The sequence below is a fragment of the Brassica oleracea genome, chromosome C3 (genome assembly GCF_000695525.1).
Source record: "Brassica oleracea var. oleracea cultivar TO1000 chromosome C3, BOL, whole genome shotgun sequence".
Classification (NCBI taxonomy): domain Eukaryota; kingdom Viridiplantae; phylum Streptophyta; class Magnoliopsida; order Brassicales; family Brassicaceae; genus Brassica; species Brassica oleracea.
Window position 1 is genome coordinate 20,472,835 of NC_027750.1, and position 11,716 is coordinate 20,484,550.

General features: G+C 37.1%; 1 protein-coding gene and 1 pseudogene across 1 annotated transcript; one reads left to right on the forward strand and one right to left on the reverse strand.

Moving 5' to 3' along the window:
* Window positions 1-6,521: 6,521 nt before the first annotated feature.
* LOC106332209 lies at window positions 6,522-7,688 on the forward strand (annotated as a pseudogene).
* Window positions 7,689-8,706: 1,018 nt separating this feature from the next.
* LOC106332288 (unconventional myosin-X) lies at window positions 8,707-10,205 on the reverse strand. Its single transcript, XM_013770760.1, has 5 exons — window positions 10,085-10,205; window positions 9,734-10,006; window positions 9,429-9,650; window positions 9,189-9,353; window positions 8,707-9,117 (listed from the first exon to the last, which is right to left on the reverse strand). The coding sequence occupies exons 1-5, from the start codon at window positions 10,127-10,129 to the stop codon at window positions 8,830-8,832; spliced, it is 993 nt and encodes a 330-aa protein (XP_013626214.1). The 5' UTR covers window positions 10,130-10,205; the 3' UTR covers window positions 8,707-8,829.
* Between the last annotated feature and the right edge of the window lie 1,511 nt (window positions 10,206-11,716).

An 11,716-nucleotide genomic window follows, 5' to 3' on the forward strand; every position in this document is an offset into this window, starting at 1 on the left:
AAATGGAAGTAGTCGTTGCATAAACACATGACAATCATGACTCTTCATTCCGGAGAACTTTTGACCTCGTTCAACACATCTTGACAGATTTGAAACATAACCATCAAGAAACTTAACTTCTAATGCAACCCAGTCAAACAAAGTTGTTTTGGCGATTGATGACAACCGGAAGATGGGAACATGAATGTTTCCATTGCTCTTGATATGTAACTCACTTCTTGAGCAAATATCAAGTAAGTCTATCCGTGACTTTTTGTTATCTTTTGTCTTCCCAGGACGTTGAGTATTGTATTCATGATCTTCTCAAAAAAGTTCTTCTCAATATGCATGACATCCAGATTGTGGCGTAAGAGAAGATCCTTCCAATAGGGTAGCTCCCAAAATATACTCTTCTTATGCCAATTGTGAGAGACACCATACCCATCAGGCATATTTCCAGGAACATGCCAGTTTCCTCCAACCTTAACTGTTTCCTGAGCTCCGTAATAATCAATGTCCGCTTCGATCTGCTGGCCGGTGAGATATGGAGGAAGATTGTCTCTGACAATTTTTTTGTGCCGTAACAATGTCTTATTTCTTCTGTACGGATAGAAAAGTGGAAGAAAGCGACGATGACAATCAAACCAACAACTCTTCCTACCATTCTTCAGTTGAAAAGCATCCGTCGATCCAAGACAATATGGACAAGATAATCTTCCATGTGTTGTCCAGCCAGACAACATCCCATAAGCAGGGAAATCACTTATCGTCCACAGCAGAACTGCTCGCATCGTAAAATTGTTTTTCAAAGAATAATCGTACGTCCTCACCCCTTCCGACCACAATTGCTTTAGCTCTTCTATCAACGGTTGAAGAAAAACATCAAGAGACCGTTTTGGATGCTTCGGCCCAGGGATTAATATGGTCAAAAATAGAAATTCTTGTTCCATGCACATACCCGGTGGTAAATTGTACGGCGTAAGAATGACTGGCCACAAAGAATATTCTCTACCAGACATTCCAAATGGACTAAATCCATCGATGCATAACCCAAGATAGACATTCCGAATATTTGTAGCAAAATATGCGTGTACCTTGTTGAAATGTTTCCACGCTCTTGCGTCTGATGGATGTGCAACCTCACCATCTCTCTGGACATGTTCCGCATGCCACCTCATCGATGCAGCAGTCCTCTCAGATTGATATAATCTTTTCAATCTGTCTGTAATTAGTAGGTACCACATCCTTTGGTACGGTACCCTATTCCTCCCACGGCCTTGCGGTTTGAATCGTGGTTTTTTGCAGAATCAACACTCTTCTAACTTGTCATCTTCTTTCCAGTAGATCATGCAGTTGTCGATGCAAACATCAATCATCTCCGAAGGCAACCCAAGACTATAAACCAATTTCTGAATCTCATAATAAGATTCAGCAGACACGTTGTCTTCTGGCAAATACTCTTTACTACTACTAGCTTCATTTCCCCCATAACCCTCTCCATGTTGATACCAAATGTAGTACGTACTGTGGTGTAAATCCTATGTTTACTAAATGCTTCCATACAGTTTCACTACGTGCAAATTTTGAATTCTTGCATTTCCGACAGGGGCGGAACATCTTACCGCTTTCCTGCGTGATCGGTGTACAGCCTGCCTGGTGCATGAATGTCTCTAGCCCATTCACAAATGCGTTCGTCACCCTCCCGTCGGAATCTTTGTGCAAATACATCCAACTCCGTAACTCGTAAATACTACCGCCACCGGCCATTTTTTTCTTAGATTTTGTTTTGAAAATTTCTTTTCCTGATTTTTTTTTTCGTTTTTGTGTTGCGAGGAAGAGAGTTGTGGGAAATGACATATATATAGAGAAATTTGTTGTTGAATATAACAACGATTTTACAAGGAATGTTTTACATGGATTTTACATGTCTTTAACATAGGATTTACAACCACTTTACAACGAATTTAGGTAAGTTAAAGCACATTGAATACACGTTTTCACCTAAATATAACGGTAACATGTTTCGTTGTAATGTCGATGTAACGGTTACGACAAATTTCTCTTTCCACGTACTTTCGTCGTAAACTTACACTGAGTTTACGACGAAACATTTTCGTCGTAAAGTTACATGGAGTTTACGACGAATTTTTGACTCCTCGTAATTGCGTTGTAAACGCCATGTAAATTTACGAGGAAAATATTTTCCTCGTAAATCTTCGTTGTTACAGAAAGGTTTTCTTGTAGCGTTTATGTCGACAAAATAAAGTTATATAGTTTCTAAGAAAGATTAAGGTAATCATGTCTGGGAGTGGGTTGAGTTATATTGGGTAAACGCCTCCTTCTGATTATTTAATCAAGTTGTTTCAATGGAAAAATTAATCATACATAAACCAATTAGTAAGTAGTAAAAAGTATTTTCTATCATATTAGACTATAACTTTCCTATTCTTTTAGAATTCGAATTTTTGTTTCGCGTTACTTTTTTTTCTTGTTAATCTCATTCTCGTTTTTTTTTTGTTATTATGGTCACTTATTGAATATGCCATCTTATCCAAGGTTTATAAAAAAATCTTTGAGATCTTTGAGAAACATACACCTTAAGGAGATACAGATCTAACTTTTTTGTTGTAAAATTGTATTTGAGCTAGTTACGAATTTACGATACAAGAAATTACCAAAAGAAAATATGTTTATTAATATTAGTCTATTATGCATATTTAAAAGGAGAGAGAAAATAAAAACTAAAATCAAATGACCAACGGCGCCACTTCTTCTTAACAACCTTCACCAACCAACGCAAGTTCTTCAAAAAAAATTAGGAAGTTATATTAGTTGATCTTATTCTTACCCCAAGTGGGCTCTCAAAATCAAACTTCAGTAGCGAATCGAGCAGGCAACTTTAGTGATTAGTTATTTCTTATTACGAAGTGTGTGATTAAACCTGCCAATTATAGTTTCACAATTAACCATGTACTTAAAATTTAAATAAAAGGAAGAATAAGATTCAAACACATCCAATGTTTTATGAAAACCAAATATAGTTTACCTAACACCTTAGAAAGTTACAGTCTCCTATAATATTTGGTGACTAATAGAACCATGAAGACTATTCATATTTAAGTTTAAAACCACGATTCTAAAGAAAATATTTTATCATAGTCAGATTCAAAAAAAAAAATTTAAGCAACATTTTAATTGTTATTATAACCGAATATGAATTTCTAAATGATTTAATTAGAATTAAAATTTTAATACTAACAGGTGAAACTCTGAACACCTAATTTTTATTAAGATATGCAAATCAAAATATGCTGGATAATGGTTAAAATAGTTGACCAACTGTTGGAAGTGAACAAACCCACTTTGAACACAAGTCTTTGAAGCTTACATAAGCTTACACAAGTCATAACTACCCAACAAGAAGAGTAGAAGTAGGTTTTTCAGTTAGTCAACCTCTCAAGATCATTTGACATCATCATCATTCTATAGAGATAAGAACCAAATATAATTAAAAAAAAATTGATACCAACAACCAAAAAAAGAAAGAAAAAAACTCACAGGGATCTTTTCCAGCAATGTCATTCCTGTACATCTTTGGACAGATCACTCTCCTCGAGCTCTAATTGTTTCAAAGAAAAGTATTTCAGAACTCGAGAAAATTGATCATCACTCCTCTCTAAATATGAAAAAAAGCTTCATGAATTTCCTCAAGCTACAACCTTCCCCTCCAGGCTAAGAAATGGTGGTCAAGATTTCAGTCACGACCAGTGGCTGAGCCAGCCACAAAGCTCATCGGGGTCAACAAAAGTAAACCATAAGTTTAAGTTAGAACATCTCCTGCCAACCTCTGTATTTGCCTCTATAATACTTTCTATGTTTCAAAATAGTTGATGTTTTGGTTCAATGCACAAGAATTAAAAAATACAATTTTACCTAAAAAATAGCATTAATATTATAAACTAAAACAAATTCAATCAATCATGAAAAAACCTATAGAACATCATTGGTTACACAGTTTTTAATAAAGCTAAAACTAATATAAAATATCAAAACATCAAGTATTTTGAAACATCTAAAACTCTCCAAAACATCATCTATTTTGAAACGAAGGGGGTATCATTTAGAGGTAAAATCACTCTAACCATACTATATATCTTCCTCTAAAATAGAGATTGCTATTTCCACCTCTATATTTAGAGGAAGAAATAGCATTCCTCTATAAGACCATCTTCAACCCACCTATATTTCTATCTCTATATTTTCCCATAAAATTGAGAAACTCTATTATAGATGTGAAAATGTTCCAATGTATATCTATATAATAGAGTTCCTCTATTTATAGGGGAAAATATAGGGATATGTTATTTTCACCTCTAAATATAAAGGTAAAAAGTAACTTTCTTCTATATTTTTCTCTAAAATAGAACAACTCTATTATAAAGGCATACATTGGAGCATTTTCACCTCTATTATAGAGATCTTTATTTCAGAAGTAATTATAGAGGTCTACATTGGAGATGCTAATAGAGACATATTTTTTATTCACAAAATGATCCTTTAATTTTTTACTTTAACAATTATAACCAAAATAAATATTTTTAGTGAAAATATACTGTTTATATAAATATATAATCATATTTTTATTTACATAATAGTTTCTATAAAAATATTCAGTGTAAATAATATCATAATTTTTATGAATGTTAAACTAAATTGGGTTGATTTTCAACTTTCACAAATAAAATGTACTATTTGTAAAATTAGAAAAGAATATATCAAGAATATTTCTTTTTAGAGGAAGAAATAGATAAATAAATTGGAGACAAATCAATCTCTATTATAGAGTTTATCTATTTTAGAGGAAAAAATATGAAGATACATTGGAGATGGTAATGTTACCGGGGTCATTGTACTAACTTTTCAACATTTCACTATTTTTTAACTCAGAAATAGAAGTAATTTTTGTCTGTAATAAAACTCATAGGGATCAAGTGACCCCCTCCCTAAAGCTACATCCGCCACTGGTCACGACTCACGCGCAGGACCGGCCTTGAGATTTTGGAGGTTGTAGGCCCTATAGACCTATGTTTTATTTAGCTTGACCTAGAACTGGCCCTGCTCATGCGCTCTAGACTTGTTAGACTTATGAGCTCCTTAGTTTCATCTAACTCTACATCGTCCTTTTTCATTCGCTCTTCAGCTATGAGTACCATTTCAACAGCTTTAACGTTAGGTAACAAGGAATTGAAGAGTTGATGTTAACATGGCCCAGCCTTTTGAAGGATTGTCATAAGCTTCCCCGCTCCTCGATTTCCTTGCTCACTGCATTAAGCAAACTTCACAGCATCAATGGCTTTCCCGAAACAATCTAAAACTTCTCCATGTCAATTCATTTTCTTGAAAGATGATTTAAACTTCTTCCAGGTTAAGTTAACTCCATCTTCCCGTGCAGACAGACTTATGAGAGATGCATACACAACCCATTTTCTTCTTGGAGACTAAGAGCATCATTATTGCAGTTTCTTAAGATGGTTTTTAAATAAATTACATCATTTAATTAAATCAAAAGTAAATTAAACTATAATATCTGATCTTTTTTTTTTTTTTTTTTCCCAAATTATTTTATTATTAATAGAGTTTTTAAAACCCAACAAAGATCCAAGCTCATCCATACAAACAACCCACACCCAAGCCCGATTCTAGTGGGCCACTATTACAACCTTAACCCGTCGGCGGCCCAAACCCAACTCGCTTGATTTCTGTCGGACTGCGCATCAAGGAAACCGGACGCGTGGAAGGATAAGGACCCATCAGCACGCCACGCGCCACTTCCGTCTCGACTTGACCGCCACCGTGTCGAAGCATCGCCGTAGTTTCACCACCCCCGACCTCGAAACCAGAGACACCAAAGGGCCACCCACGAGACCTCTTCTTCTCTTCACCGCTTTGTCTAACCTTCGGAGAGCCTCATCGATCCAATCGAGAGCTCATCCGACAGATCACACCGCGGACCACTTCGAACGAAGAGCCAAACCACACACTCAAAACACCACCAGGACCAGAACCGATCCAACTAACCGAAGCAAACTAAAGCAGGCGAAGCAAGACCGTGAAAGCCTTCACCCCCCAGAGACTAGAACCGACTACGACGAAGCTGAGGAAGCTTCCACCTCGCGGCGACAAGAACCGGCGGCGGCGAAGCTGTGGAAGCCTCCACCTCCCGGAAACAGAACCCAAACAACTATCATCTTCACCGTGCCAACCCTCCAAGCAACCGCATCTTCACTCCAAGAACAGAACCACCGCGGAAGGTGTTTGGCCAGAGGTCAGACAAGGCGGTCACTGAAAGAGACGAGGAGAAGAGAACTCCGGACCAGTTAAACTAAAGGATGATGGACTCCGGCGTCGGCAGGCACGCTCACGCGCCGGCCGAACGTCGAAACCACCGCAGATCTACTTTCTCTCTCTTTTCTCTCTCTCAACTCGTCCTTTGTATATAATATCTGATCCTTAATATGGACTTTTGGTGACCAATCCTTAAATTGAGAAAGAGCGCACGTGTCATTGAAAGAACACTCAGCCCTCAATTTTGTTTTTCGGTTACTCTTTGTCTTCTCCGATGGCTCTCATTCCCTGCAATTGTTTGTTCAATTGGTTTCCCTTGGATGAAGATCTGAGCTGGGTTTGTCTATACTTGGAAGATGAGAGTCATCCATCCACTCTTTCTCTCTCTCCATGGATCTCACTCCGATCTATCTCGTCAGTTACCCTCTCCACTATTTTCTCAACCAATTGTTATTTTCTCTCTCTCTCTCTCTCTCTTTTAGATTGACAATACGAATCGAGAAAAAGTAATCAGGGTTCGCTTCTATTTCGATTGATTTGCTTGATTTCGCGCCACAGAGAGAGGTCTGATGAATGTGAACCACTTGAGAAGAGTTGTTTGACAGAAGAACATGAGAAATATTTGTCTGATGGTAGCCAAAGTAGTAAGAAGAGAATAAGGGACGCTTCTCCTTCTGTTGAGAGTAATATCAAAGGTTTGTGTTTATTATTCTCTTAACTAGATGAATTTCATTTTTAAAACTCTATTGTAATTTTCTGAAGATGGTTCATTTAATCATTTGCAGCTACGCCTGTAACTGGTAATCCTCTACGGATACGCTTTGTCTTCAAGAAACCGAGAGAAGCTGAGGTTGTTGTTCCTCAAGTCCCTCAAGAGGATCGTGTTTGCTCCACCTCAGGGACTGAAATATCAAGTTCTGTCTCAGGTCATGATGAGAATCTGCTCCCAGCTTCTCTTGATAGTGACAAGACTGCAGTTCTTTCTGAATCAAAGAAGAAAAAGAAACATAAGACAAGCAAAGAATCCCGGTACAGTTCACTGTTTGATGAACCTGTTCTTCCTTGTCTCTCCATTGAAGAAGACAATAGCAACAGCGATGACTGGCTTCTTGGTACTAGGCGGCAAGAGAATGTTTCTACCAAGCCTACTATGAATGAAGACATGGTCATGAACTTGCAGAAGCCGGGGGAATCCTGTTTTCCTAGTTCTCAGTTTTTGTCTGAAGTAGGAATTTTTCATTGCCATACACAGTCCTGTTCTAGGTCCAACATAATTGTTTTGTTCTTTCTCAGCTTAGGCTAGGCCTTAACTTGTACAGTTCCTCGAATTGTGTAACAACCACAAAGATAAGTAATACTTGAATAAGTAATACTTGAATGATCTCCCTATTTTGACACTAATCTTGTTCTACTTTTTTCAAAGTCTGGCAAACTTTAAAGAAACGATTCCAACAACCGTGAACTCTAAAGGATTCACCAGCAAAGAGTAAAAGACACAACAACACAGCTTGTTTTAGCAACTATACAAAAAGCTACTGGAAAATGTCTCTCTTCACTGGTGGAATTGTCGTATAGTAAAATGAGGACGAATCAAATAGTCGAGATCATCTTCTTCTTCCTTTTGTTTACTTCCTAGTCCTTAGAGATCACGCTACGGTTCTTGTTTCTTTTCTTCTTCTGCTTTGGTGGCTGAACCACCACTTTTATGGCTGCATGAAACACTGCCTTCACATTCTGTATAATCCAAAAAAACGTTAGTTAGAGTCTATCCAAACATAGGAACTAGGACAAGTGATTCTTATAATGTCTACCTGCTGTGTTTTGGAACTACATTCAATGTAGACCGCAGATCCAATCAGTTTACAGATCCAATCAGTTTATTCAGTTCCTCTCCCTGCTCAATTCTTAATAACATTAGACCCTTTTGTTTTCATCAAGAACATGGCACTCATGGCGAAACTATGCGTTCTGAAGACAATACCTGATGTGTAGTTATTGGTAGTGCACCAGGATGATCTACGAAGAATTGCTGGTCATCTCGAAGGTCTGTAAATACCAATATTCAAAATCATGTAAGAATAACTTGAAAAACCAAAGAACATATATAGTTTTATCTTTTAATATGTTTTATTTAATAAATAAATTTTATCTTTAATCAAAACAAGTTTAGTAATTTTTTTTTAAAAACCCTTAGTTAAGAAACTACCATTGAAGCACAAAATCGAAAAGTTTCTTAACTAGAATTCTTAAGTAAATTTAAATACTTAAATAATTAATGGGTTTCTGTGGATAATCATGCTCTAATTTCCCCATCTAGTTTGGCCTTTTCGAGATTTTCACTCTTAGAAGAACATTGCAAATATTAAGTATAAATGTTTATTATCTAAACTTATTACAAACTGCTCAAAAGCTTATGGCTTAATCCAGTTATTACGACAAACAGTGGAATGATATTACAGCATTATATCTTGGGACCAAGAAACTGCTAAAAAATGTCTTTATCAATCAGTGTTGTTCTTCTTCTGCTTTTTCAAAGCTTTCAATGAGAGATTTCGAGACATCAAGAACTGTTGTTTCCTCTTCTTCTTGTCCATAATCGATTTCAGCAAAAGGGGATGAGAAATCTAAGCATAAACCTTGGACGACTTGTTCATAAGAAGCTGAGAGATCTTCAGATGTGATCTGATGGTACTCTACCATCTGGCGCAGACACTGATTCTCTCTAACCAAGTTCGCGTTTTCGTTGGCTAACCTAGCTTTCTCCGTAAGCAACACCTCTAATTGCAGCCTCACCTATAATCAAAAATCATCATCAGATAGAAAACAGAGCAGAAAACAGAGCATTTTTGGAGGTTGTACGGTACCAGATCATCTTCTTCAGGTCTAACGCTCTTCACAAAACCATCTCTGAGTCTTTTGTTCTCTTCTTCAAGCAATCCACAACGCTCTTGGATGAAACTCAGGTCAGATTTTATGGATTTAAGCTCTCTTGCAAGCGAATGTGCTTTAGCTGCCATTGATATCGCAATCTGCAAGAAACAAACATTCAATCTTTGTATAAAAGAAGTAGAAAAAAAAACAGAGAGACTTTAAAGAGTCTTTACGTTCTTAGCTCTTTTCATGGTCTTCCTCTCTTTAGGTCTCTTCTCATCTTCATCCGATGAATCTTCTTTGAACTCAGCATCAGAGTCATGTTTCCTCTTCTTCCCTTTACTCTCTTCTTCTTCTTCCTCCTTTCTCTGTTGTTGTTGGTGTATCTTATCAGCTTTGAGATTAGAGTGGAGTATCTCAGACAATGTAGGTGGCTTAGCTAGTTCTCTAACTCCCTGAGTTTACAGAAACACAATACATCATCAGGAAATGAACAATCCTAGTTTGTGATTAGATTAAAATCGATTTTTCAGTTTACCTGAAGAGCGTTGTCGAGATTACTCGAAAGCTGAGACAGAGTATGAGAAACAGAGTCAAACCCTTTAAGCAAAAGCATTGAGTCATTCTTCAATCTCTTTGCTCTCTCTGACTCTCCAACAGTCTTTTGAGCTACCAATGGGGAGTTAGAGATGAGTTTGTGGTCTTTGCTCTTTTCATCGAGAAGAACATCTATCCTGTTACGAAGACTGCTCCAGAGACGCTTTTCAGAGGATGGAGAAGATTCAGAAACCATGATCAAGCTTCCACTTTCCTGTTGAAACAGAGATGATTTCATGAAAAATCTTCGATTTTGAATCATACCCAAATTTCATAACAGAGAAAAACTTACCTTGTTAGTATGATTAGGTGATGGAGTTTGTACAGAAGCAGCCATTGTGATGGAGGTAAAGAGAAATAGGGTTTAGAGAGAGAGAGAGATGTAACGGCTAGTTTATTGAAGATGAGGGGGGAGATCAATCAAACAAGAGAGATTTAAATGGGATCTCGAGAGTTGGCCCAACGTTCTGATTTTCTAACTCATTTTGTTTTTATCTATTTTATATATTTAAATAATCAATAAATGGACAAGAGTAGATGAGATCGAAAAGAAGTGGGGCTTGGTCGACGACTGACTTTTCACAAAAAGTATCTACCTAGAGATGTATTGTGTATAGGTCCTACTTTTGAGTCCAACGGCTGTGTTTCTATATTCTTTGCTCTATTTATTACATGGTCTAAACTAAACATCCACTGTTTAAGTCCAAAAATAGGTCTTTCAAACTGAGTTCATTTGGACTTTACATATTTTGGGCCTAACCCAATTTGAGATAGGATGGATCCAAAAAACCTAAAACTTTACCTACTAGTTTAGAAAATGTCATTTTTTTAGAATCATTCTTGTACTGATATACCCACGTATAAAAGTTTTAAAATTTAAATTATTGTTATAAAAAAACTAGAATTTTATTGTATCGAGGAAATTTAAATAAGGGCAAAATTTTATACCCGTATGAAAAGATAACACTGATAATAAGAGAGGATGTGTTATTAGAAGGAGAAGGAATGGTGTGTTTATAAACGATCGAAACGATCGTTTATATAGAAGAGAAATTAACTGTGCAAATAGTGCAACGGGCCCCACATCCTTTATAATTTTCAACATATGCGGCTCATAACACTCCCCCTTGGGGACCGGTGTCACTATCCACTCTCGCTTAACGTCTTCGTTGCCTCGTTAAAAACCTTTCTAGGAAAACCCAATGGGAAAAACCATAGTAAGGTAAAAAGAGTACAACTACGTAAGCTCCCCCTCGAATGAGCAGTCATAAATCCTTCTGATGATGCATTCCAATGTTACGAACATGTTTTCTGAATATCGAAGTCGGAAGTGATTTTGTGAAGAGATCAGCTGCATTGTCGCATGATTGGACATATCTTACTTCAATCTCTTTCTTCTTCACGAGCTCTTGAGTGTATGAGAAGAACTTCGGATGAATATGCTTCGTTCTATCGCTTTTGATATATCCGTCCTTTGTTTGAGCAACACATGCTGCATTATCTTCATATAAAATAGTTGGCTCCGTATTTTCGCCAATCCCGCTGCTTGAACAGATGTGTCGGCTCATTGATCTCAGCCATACACATTCTCTACTTGCTTCATGGAGTGCAATGATCTCAGCATGATTTGAAGAAGTAGCCACGAGCGTTTGTTTCTGGGAACGCCAAGATATAGCAGTGCCTCCGATCGTAAAAACGTATCCTGTTTGCGATCGGGCTTTGTGTGGATCTGAAAGATATCCTGCATCTGCAAAACCAACCATTTGACCTTTTGAACTTTTAGGATAAAATAAGCCTAAATCAATGGTCCCTTGGAGGTAACGAAAAACATGTTTGATCCCATTCCAATGTCTTCGGGTTGGAGATGAGCTGAATCTTGCCAAAAGATTCACAGCAAATGATATATCAGGCCGTGTACAATTTG